Raw genomic sequence first — 11,169 nt, 5'->3', positions numbered from 1 at the left:
TATTTTGTTTCTTTTTAAAAATGATGCGATTATTTATCCAAATTTATGACCTAAATATCAGTATCCGTGGAAGTAGTCCAGTACATCAAGGATTTGGCTTATTAAATTGTCAGTAGAAAGACATTTAAGGCCTATTAAATGTCATTCTATTGACAGTTTAATGATTAACACCGTGAAATGCATTCTTGTATATCTATATATAAAACCTTTGTACATTTTTGTGGTTATTTCCTTATGAAAAATCCTAGATGTGGAATTTTTGGTCAAAAGCAATGTACCTTTTAAAGCCTTTGTTATATGTTATATGTTGTATGTTATATACATGTTTTATCAGCCTAGAGACCCTCCAGCTTGGACACCCACCCATCAGTTGTGAGATCGCCTGTTTTCTTTCATCATCCTCGCTGCTGTGAGTGAATTTTAAATGAGTGGCTTGTTGGTCTGGAAGCCTCAGCTTGATGAAGTGGAAAACATGTACAACTAGCCTCAGGGGGCTGGGCTCTTGGGGAGCTGCATGCAAATTCTCCAAGGATCCAGGGTCAGGATTTGGTCTTGCCCTTCTTAACAGCTCTGCCATCCAGAGCTTTCTGAGTTCAGCAGCTCTGTTACCACGTGGGGCCTCTTACACAAGAATGTAAACATCTAGTTGCACCTGCCAGTTCCCCTCTTTGTTGTTCCTTTCTTAATTCCCTCTGGAAGGGTGATTTCCCACCAGGCTGCTGTATTGAGGACGCTGAGGTGAGCTTCGAGGTGAGCATAGACACACAGCTGGGGCAAATCCTGCATCAGAGCCTTGAAGTTGGATCTGACACAACAATTCATTTTTCTAGGCATAGGTAGGCCTGTGATGACTTCAGTGGGAGTGGAAATGGAACCTCCTAATAACAGTGACATTTGGATTCATGCTTGAGATGTTTAAAGTTCTGTAGGTTATGCTTGCATTGCGTCAATTCTTCGGGATATGCATATGTCATCTCTAAAGTTGGCTTTTCTGTTCTTATTTGTTTTGGCAAAGAGGAATTGTTTCTAAAAGAGAAGCAGACCAAGGGCGAGAGAATAAAGAGCTGGGATTGCTGTTTTGGTAAAAGGGACTGGAGTGTAGACCACTATTGGCCATATATGTTCCCCCAAACAACCAGACCTTGCACAAGTATGTTTTTTCTCTAACCCGTGCAGACTCAGTTAGGGACATAATGTCCTGTTGCTGAATTTAAGGCAACCTCCAGAAGTCTCACTGATGTGTATTTCTGTCTCATGAAAATATTTTGTAAGATGTTGAACAATTGATTTCCCTTCTCTTTGTGGTTCTTTTAGTTTCTTTGCCAGAGTCTTAGAAATCAGGTTCTAAGATCTGTGGCAATTTATGCTACAAAACATTTGATACAAAATCTGAAACATTATGCTTTGGCTCATCTTTTTTTATTTCAGCTGCAGCTAGTGATAAGCACGTAGGTGCTCTGAAGATCCCCTGGTGGGCTGGTAATGAGATGATGCTCCCAGATGCATAATCTGGAAACTTGGTTTCTGGTGGCAGCATGGGTGAAAGAACATGTTCATGCCTGGTTTGTTCCAACTGTGACTACAATCACAGTCTCATGGTTTCTGATCATCTCCGCTGGCTGTGGCTCTGACCTGTAGTACATCTGACTTGCCTTTGAACACTCAGCTGCTTAGGAAGAGCTGGAGGTGAAAGCAGGAATATCGTGTGTGTGTGTGTGTGTGTGTGTGTGTGTGTGTTGGAGGGTGTTTGAATTAGCTGCCCAGTGAGAGGAAAACAGATGGAGCACCTGTGTACTTGCCTTCTCTGTGAGAACAAAGTTTTCTGAAAAAATATTGTATCGTGCATGCACTGATTTCTGCAGATGGGACAATTCTGAGATAGCACAAAGTGACATATACTCAAATATAAAAAATGACCTGAAGTTGGGAATCATGTAAAAATAATTAATTGGATTGGGTGGCGCCTGTGGCTCAAAGGGGCAGGGTGCTGGCCCCATATACCAGAGGTGGAGGGTTCAGACCCGGCTCCGGCCAAAAATTGCAAAAAGAAAAAACAAATAATTAATTGATAGCTTAGCTTGTTAAAATGGTAGATTCCCACGGCTTCCCCTGTGCCTATGCTGTGTTGGCAGCTAATGCAGCTTTTGCTTTTCTTTCTTTTTTGTTTGTTTTTACAGGCTGAATATATTTTTGACTGGCACGGACCCATTCTACTTCCATGCGGTGAATGTGATTCTGCACTGCCTGGTCAGCCTCGTGCTCATGTACACCTGTGATAAGACCGTCTTCAGGAACCGCGGCCTGGCTCTTGTCGCGGCGTTACTTTTTGCTGTGCACCCTGTTCACACTGAGGCGGTGAGTAGACTCGAACTCAGTGAGAGAACCAGCCTACATAGATGTGGGTGTGTTAAACTGGTTGTCTTTTTCTTTTTTCCTTTCAGAATCATGTGAATTCCAAGTTCTACAACATTGTTAATCGTTATATATAAATCATTCTCTTTAACAACTTTTCTTTTAGAATCTTTGGATTGGCTTTATTGTACCTCCTGGATTTAACCACTTTTCTGTTTTCTTTTTTTGAGACAAAGTTTCACTTTGTCACCCTCTGTAGAGGGCTGTGGTGTCATAGCTCACAGCAACCTCCAACTCTTGGGCTCAAGTGATTCTCTTGCCTCAGCGTCCAAGTAGCTGGGACTATAGGTGTCTGCCACAATGCCTGGCTATTTTTGTTTGTTTGTTTTTGTTTTTGTTTAGCAGGCCTGGCTGGGTTTGAACCCACCAGCCCTGGTTAGGGCGCTGGAGCATGTGGCCGGCGTCCTAACCACTGAGCTACAGGCACCTCATTAAACACTTTTCTAAATAATTGCTATTATTATTATTATAGGTGGTAATGAATGGCTATAGTTTTTCATTTGCAAAAAAATTAAGTCAATTAAGTTCTAATATATGAACCAGCAAGGACTGTTTTGAGATACGAGGCATGCTGAGTCATCATTCTTTTTCTCCGTTTTTATTGTACCTTTTCTTCCTCTGCTTTACGTTTATAATGTCTGTGGGACAGAACTTTCACTGCTGGGAGAGGACCATGAAAAGTTAGACTGAGATTCTTCAGACTTAGGAGCCTGACACCTTGTTTCCCAAGTTGTATAATAAGTCTACTTACTTAGTGGGTGACAAGAAACTTATTTAGAAACTATTGGTAGTTTGGATCTGTGGCCCTCTTTAAAATGTTTACTTATCAATCCAGTGGGTGACATGGCCTTTTTAGACTTTCTTGTTCCACGTCTTAGTGAGCATAGCTGGTTCATTTTGTGTGTGTTGCTAGGGGTAGAACAGGACTGTCAAAGGGGTACAACAGGCACCACAGTTTTAAAAGAATCTGTCCTAGGGCTCTAGCTCGCGTCTCTCTGGATACTTTCCTGAAGTTGCTGGGCTGAGGTCGCCTGCGGTAAAGGTGTCCCCTGGCTTCTCTGTCTCCTTTTCCATTTCTCAGTTGCTCTTCCCTCATTTTCATGAAAAGAACTGACACCTCCCATGTATCAGAAGCTTCCTGGGCGTTGGGTGTACAGACCTCCGAGGCGCCTTACAGAGGAACAGTGTGACATGTTGGGGTCAGCAAGGCGTCCCTCAGTGAAGGCGTCGTCAACCCAGAGTGGGGCTTCGTATCTTTTCCTGTCATGGGCACGTTTCTGTGGGGAAGGCAACATGGCAGTAGAATTGGGGTGTGGTGGCTTGTGCTGCTGTTCTCACTTCAGAAGGGAGATAGTTGTCCTGGGGATACGTCATACAGTGTTTATTTGAACCGACACAGACGTTTGATGTGACTTACTGGGTTGATGATGAGAGGAGTGGTTTGCCAGTTGGGCTGTATGACATTTTCCATTCCTAGAATTCTGTACCTTGTGTAAGTGTTGACAAACATGTATTTAGATTTAAGAGTGATGTACAAGCAGGAGAAAAATTGCTTCATAAAACAATTCCATTGTTAAATGGAATTTTCCCAACTCTTGCTGAGTATTTTGGACTGAACAAGGTGCCTTGAAGTGGCAGTGCATGAGGTATAAGTGACAGTCCCTTGGTAAGTCTTGGGGTGAAGCCTTTTGGCTGTGCTTCTAAGGAACTGTGGAAGTTTATGACTCTAACAACATACAACTCTAATGATGAGTGTTTTACATTCTTTACTTTTGACCATATTAAAGGAGTGCTTGATTGACTTGTCAGCTGGTAGAGCATTAAACCTTGTGCAAGGGGATAGATCATGATGTGATGTTTGCTAGTTACTTTGAAGCTCAAACTTGGATGGGGAACCTTTGGCCTTCCAGGTCCTTAGGCCTTTTGGCTGTTTCACAGAATAAATCCTTTTGATAAAGGACTTGTTCTGTGCAGTCTGGATTGAGTCGAGTGGCCACGTGTGGCCTTGAGACAGCAGGTTCCCCACCCTTGCATGTGAACAACCTGTAAAGATGAAAGCTAGGAATAGAACTATCACCCAACAAAAAGTCAGATTCGGCCACAGATAACCGAACTTACTGAAAAAAACCCTGCCACACCTCTTTTATTAAAAGGTGAATTTTTATAGTTAATGATAATTATTTTTTTCTATTTCATTTATGGTATATAGAACAATTGTGAATTAACTGGAATTGCAATACAGAATTAACAATTTAACACTTAGAGGCTTATGGTCTCAAGAAATTTAACCAATCAATTTAATCGCATATGTATTTTTACTACAGGAAGATGTATGATAGAATATTTTGAAGCATAACTATGTAATATATTAAGAAACATGCTGAGAGGAAAATAGAATGGAAGTCTGAATTTAGAGATGAAGGGTATAAAATGTGTAACATTCAAAGGATAATAATTTTTGTTATTATTTTTGTGCTTTTAACAAAGGGGAGACACTTCCCATTAACTCCCTCTCCCACCTATCAAGTTCTTTAAAAAAAAAATCACCATATCTTTTAGAAAGTATATCTCTTTTTACACTCCCCTGTCCTCCTCCTTAGGAACTTGAAATCTCTAACTAAATAGTAGCCTTTTGATTTAGTTTGTAAGTTGTTACACTGTATTTGTGTACATGGAAGGTGGTGAGCTTCACGTTACCAAACATTTAAAACAGTCATGTTATAACCTTATTGAAAATGTCAGTATTTACAGTGCGTGTGGAAAGTTAGAGCCTTTCAGGTATTTAAAGTTATGATGAAAAATTTTAGCTATGAACTTAAAAAGATGAGAGAGCTACTTACGTTTTTCGTAGTCTTTTTGGACACAGCATGAAAGAAAAATAATCAGGGACTACTATTCCTAGTCCTGTAGAATCAGTGATACTGGGCCAGGGGAATGTTTTAATCTGAGACCACAGACGGTACTATATTTCTGACAAGTCATTCTTTAAGTACAGATAGAAAACTGTTCTTCGAGTGTCTTGGGGACAGTTATCACAGGGAAGAACACACGAGTAGGGCAGTAACAGTGTGATTCAGTGGTTGCAGAGGAATGCATGAAACAAGGCAATTTGGACAGTATGAGGATAACAGGTAGAGTTTAGATTGGATTCTAAGAAAAAATAAAAATCTATTTAAAAAATCACCTTTAAGGGAAGGTTTCAACAAGCTTTCGTACTCATTAAAAAAAAAAAAATCCACAGTAGCATAATTAAAGGGCTGAGGGAGTCTCGAGGCCTGGACATTTATTTACAGGAAGATATCAGGGAAGGTATTCATAGTCACAAGAACATGAGCTACGTTTAAAGGGGAGGGAAAGGAATCTGCCCCGCACACCATTTACACCATGACGTAGAATGGAGAGACTTTGATTTACTTACACTTTCAATTCAGGTTTCTAAGGGGGAGGACGGAGAAATGGAAGGAAAGATGTCCTTTCAAGAATGATAGAGTAGTGAATTATTTAAAAAAGAAAGACCTTGGTGTGGTGGCAGAGGACGTTACTGGTAAGTAGCTCCCCCTTGGTTAAGGAAGAGCAAAAATGGGGGTAAGTTATCTCAGGGACGGTGGAAAATTTAAATTTGTGGGGTGGGGTTTAATTTAAATATGCTGATATGATTAAGTATAAATGTGCTGATAGGATTCACTTAATTAATTGTGTAATCAACAAATAGTGAATACAGTCATTCCTTGGGGTCCCCAAGGGATTGATTCCAGGACCTCTGAAAATACCTAAATCTGAGGATGCTCAAGTTCCTTAAGTAAAATGGTGTGGTATTCACATATCGCCTACTTTTATACTCCGGGGCTTGAAATCATCTATAGATTACTTAGAACACCTAATACAAGGTAAACACTATTGTTAGAGCATTTACAAATGGTTGTTATACTATATAGTTTTTTTTTTGAATTTTTTGTTGTATTGTTATTTACTTTTTCAATACAGTGTTTCCAATCCTTGGTTGACTTCAGAGTTGTGGAATCTATGTATGTTACTTGGTGTGGAGTATTCTTTTAGGTGCCAGGAGAATATGTGGGTGAACAGCAGGGCTGGAACCCACAGTTTGTTCACAAGCTCATTAAGGAAGCACAGAATATAACTCCTAAATAGATACATAAGAAAGCACTCTGTTGTAATAAAACAAGAACTGTAGCAGGGAGCAGAATTATTTCCAATTTAAGTAAATAGGGAGAAATTCATTTATTTACTCAATCTTACAATAAATATTTGAGTAGCTGTAATGCAATTACTGTCATACACTCAGTGCAGGGGCATAGCAATAATTAAGGTAGACTAGACTCTCTTCCTGCAAGCCCTTGAGATTAGTGGAAGAGTTTCCCGACAGTATATTTTCTGGGAAGTTTGTATGTTTTACTAAATTCTGAATCATGAGAAAAATCAGTAATGAAACTGGGAAGTGGGGGAAGTTATTGTAAATTCTTTTATGGGAATTAAACTTAATCGTCATAGAGATGCAATAGATTAGAAGGGATGTACTTACCTCAAGCCAAAAGCAAGAGCAGGAGAGACATGGACACGAGGAGTTGAAGGTTAAAGTCCACATTCCCAGAACTGGGACAGGAAAATGCAGGAGAAAATTGGTCATGATCTAATCGGTCTGGCTTGTAGCCTGTTGCCATGTGTTATGTGTGTTCCCGGCCCTGTCTGACATGCATGGAACTCAATCTTGCTGATAAAATAAACATTAAAAGCCTTATAGTACACTTTGTACAAATTCTGTGAGTCGTATTCCAAAAAAAATAGCAGGTTTTGACAGCAAATTGAGTCCTAATTGGCAATTTCCACATGTGATTCTGTTAACCATGCTAGGAGATCTGGATGTTACATTATTTGAAGCCTATCCAATTATGTTCACTGATGTTTTTCCGGTGTTTGAATATTGGTTAGAGGCTGCAGTTCCCAGGTTGCAATCATCACCTTGGTGGTGGAAATCTGCAGCTTGAGGCTGACATCCAAGCCGTCCATCTGCACGTATTCTCACTTACCATGAACTGACCGATTGCTTTTGTACTTTCCAGCAGCCTACACTTGCGCCATGTTGTCGTAGAATCAAGTCAACTGGCTCCCCCTTCACAGACCGTTTCTGCTTCCCATTGCTCCTCCCCTCTTAATTTACTGCACGTTCTTCATCACTTTATACCTCCCTTTCCAAAAATACTCTTTTACCTGGAACACATTTTTGCTCTCTTTTGGGCCTAGGCCTCACATTTCCCCATCTTGAGTTTCCTGGAATACTCCTTGTCTATCCTGTACGTCTCAGCTTACGAGGCCAGCCCTTCCCCCAGCCTTCTGGGATCCTCCAGTTGAAGTTAATTTTTTCAACTTTCTCTTGGTAATGGTTTCTCCTCTTATGATGCATGCAGATTCCCTGTACGTGTATTTGTTGAGAACCCTCTTTTGGTTCCCCAGCAGGTGGTAACCTCCTTGAGGCTGATCCTATCCCTCCAGCTGGCATGGTACCTGGCAAAGAAGAGGCACTTGGAAAATGTTTAACTGAAATCAAACACACAATTACTGAACATGGTGATTTTGACTAATTGAATCACAATGAATGGCTGGTCTCGACATATGGTAGTTGATGACAGGCACCTGTTTTTAGGTATCTAACCTGTTGCCCTGAAGACCCCAGATTAATAGGAGTATAGAGTAGGTGTTCAGGGCATGCTTAGCAGTTTGGACTGGCAAGAGAGCCTGTCAGCATTAGCACTAGCATTTCAACACCGTCTCTGAGCTTTTTCTCCGAAGGACACTACATTCTTTATATCTGGGCAAATCCAGCTGGCACACTCTGCTGCTGCTGCTTCCAAACTGGCTGCCATGTGAGAAGCAAGGCTGCAGGATGCCTTTAGCACATTAGTTAAGCTCGCCCGGCTTGTGATTCGTCTCATTCCAACTTGCTACACCCAGTAACAGCTTGCAAGTCTTGCTGTTGACCACATCAGTTGTGCCGTGATGATTGCCGCTCTGGGCTCAGACACTTGGCCTGATCCCAAGACTTTGTTGCTGGCGAGCTGGGCTCTCCCTTTAACCTTCAGGAGGCCTTGCGGGTGATGCTGAGCTGAATACTCAAGGAGGCCGTGGTGTAGACTGAGCAGATCTGAGCTTTGCAGGTGACACGTCCACAAGTGTTGCTTTATAGACTATGAGTCAGAGCCAGGCCTTGACACTGTGGAGACACCACACTGTCACTGCCTTCCTCTCACCGTGAGAAGTAGTCTAACTGATTTGGCACCCACGCTCCTTATAGATTAATGCATCAGTGAACAGTGTGTGGTCCAAGCAGCTACATTATATAATGTCTTTCAGCTCTGTACCCAGTGCTACTCGTTGGCCATGCCCAGGTTTAGGTTGGGCTAGATTTTTTCTCAACGTGGGACTTGCTGTCAATCCCAATGCATACATATGATTGAATTACTTTTTATGTAGATTTTTAACCAATAGACATATTCCATTATGAACAAACTTCAACTGAGACAGCATACAGGAAAACCTATTGCAGTGTTAAGAGTTCCAGCCCCTTTTTCTGAAAGGAAAAGGGAGAAAGAAGGGCCCCAGCACCATACACTGTATATGTCACCTCACCAATCATAACAGTCACATGAGGCGGGGGGTGTGCAGTCATCTTAAAGATCAAACCAACTCTGAGAAGTTAAAGATAGTACAATCTAGTATCACGTGACTGGAGAAATCCACATTCAGACCCAGGATGGTCCAACTCCAGACTCACCCGCTGCCTTTCATTCATGACTGCAGAGTGCGCTTGTTATCTGAGGATGTTTATCGTTATGTGTTCCAGGAAATTATTTCCTCCTGTGAGTCCTTGATTCTCCATCATACTGTGGACCTCAGGTCCTCTGCGACTTGGGTGGTTCTGTTTCTGTGCCTGAAATGTCAGCCCTGCTCCTTCTCTCGTCAGTGACTTCTCCTCAGCCAGCTCTGATATGAGCTTTTTTGGAAGCATTTCTTTTTAGTGTAGGCCATTCTTTCTTTGGCAATTTTATTGCTTGAATTTTAAAAAATTAAGAAAAGTGTACATACATCTTATGTAACGAAATCATATTTGTAAAGTGCCACCTGTCTCCTGCCCCTCTTGGATTTTAGTCCTCTTCTGAAGTAACACAGTTTTTTGAAATAATTTCAAACTTTAAAACATGTAAAGAATGTCTCTGTAGTCTCCAGATTTACTAATTTTTAACATTTTGCACATTCAATATGTAAAAATATTACTTGTTTTCTAAAGCATTTGACATTAGGTGGCTTAATCCGTGCCCCTTATTAATTTAGTTTTCTATTTGTCTTTACTGTTGTTTAGTCTCCTTGGTTTGAAATAGTTACCAGGATTGTCTTTCTATAACACCTAGATTTTTAGAGGATTTAGAATTTATGTTAGAATGTATATAATATAAAATGGCATTAATATATCATGTTGGCAATATGTAATGTTATAGGACATATAATTATCATATAAATATATATTTTATGTGTTATACAATTTATCATATATAACATGATTTATAGGCATAGTATATTATATAAAAATAATGTATAATGAAAAATGTAAGTATATTATAGGTAATAATACTTCATGTAAATACAGAATATATAAGTCATTAAAAATTTAAATATAGCGTGCATATAATATGTAATATATACTTATGTATGTAAATATACCCATGTAAATGATATCTATTATAATCAATAATAATGAGTTGTAATATAATTGAGAATCATGATGTAATATAAATCAGAATAAATTCATATGTGATACAATTTTAATGTTATAAAATTTGATATAAAATTGTAGTTTATTAGTATAATATATTTATTTGTACAATTTCATAGAATGTGTTTTCTCATGGTTATATTCAGATTATGTGTACCTGGCTAGAATACTGTATAAATGATAATGTCCTTCTCAGGAATAGTGATTTTATTTTTGATTTCCCAGTCCAGATGTAGTGCAACATAATGCATTTTTCCACGGTGTAATTATTTTTATTTTTTCCAGTTAATGAGTAATTGGTGAAGAGACACTGAAGCCATGCCAATACTTTGCACCTCAGAAGTGTTTATGCACTAGCTTTAGCATCTATTCATATTTTCAAGGTTTCCTGCTCATCCTAGCCTTCACTGTTTTGAAACTAAAATGGTCAGCCGGGCCTAGTGACTCACGCCTGTAATCCTAGCACTCTGGGAGGCTGAGGCAGGTAGATTGCTTGAGCTCACAAGTTTGAGGTCAGCCTGAGCTACAGCGAGACCCCGTATCTAAAGACCAGGTGTTGTGGCAGGTGCCTGTAGTCCGAGTTCCTCGGGAGGCTGAGGCAGGAGGATCGCTTGAGCCCAAGAATTTGAGGTTGCTGTGAGCTACGATGCCACAGCATACTGGGGGCAAGAAAGTGAGACTCTGTCTCAAACAAACCAACAAAAAGAGAAGCAAAATGTTTGTTTTCCAATTACACTACTCCCTACATATTCATTAACTGGCTTTTAAACTATTTAATGTTTTTTATATTTTTAATTGCCAAATAATAATTTCACCTATTCATGGGATACATAGTGATGTTTTGACACATACATTATGTAGTGATTGGATCAGGGTTATTAGCATATCCATCATCTCAAACATTTATCATTACCTGGTGTTGAAACATTCAGTATCTTCATTCTAGGTATTGGCAACTATATGTTATACTGTTA

The 11,169-nt window shown here is 39.9% G+C and overlaps 1 protein-coding gene across 1 annotated transcript in view; it reads left to right on the top strand.

The window, feature by feature from the left end:
* Positions 1-11,169, top strand: part of TMTC1 (transmembrane and tetratricopeptide repeat containing 1) — a 260,798-nt gene that overhangs the window by 14,915 nt on the left and 234,714 nt on the right. Inside the window, exon 2 of the mRNA XM_023514731.1 lies at positions 2,178-2,355. Coding sequence (XP_023370499.1) covers positions 2,178-2,355 — 178 coding nt within the window. The remainder of the gene's footprint in view (positions 1-2,177; positions 2,356-11,169) is intronic.

This window comes from Otolemur garnettii, unplaced genomic scaffold (assembly GCF_000181295.1).
Source record: "Otolemur garnettii isolate 467f Iridium unplaced genomic scaffold, OtoGar3 scaffold00057, whole genome shotgun sequence".
In the NCBI taxonomy this organism is placed as follows: domain Eukaryota; kingdom Metazoa; phylum Chordata; class Mammalia; order Primates; family Galagidae; genus Otolemur; species Otolemur garnettii.
The sequence above is the reverse complement of the archived record's forward strand: the minus strand, read 5'-3'. Positions and strand labels throughout refer to the sequence as shown.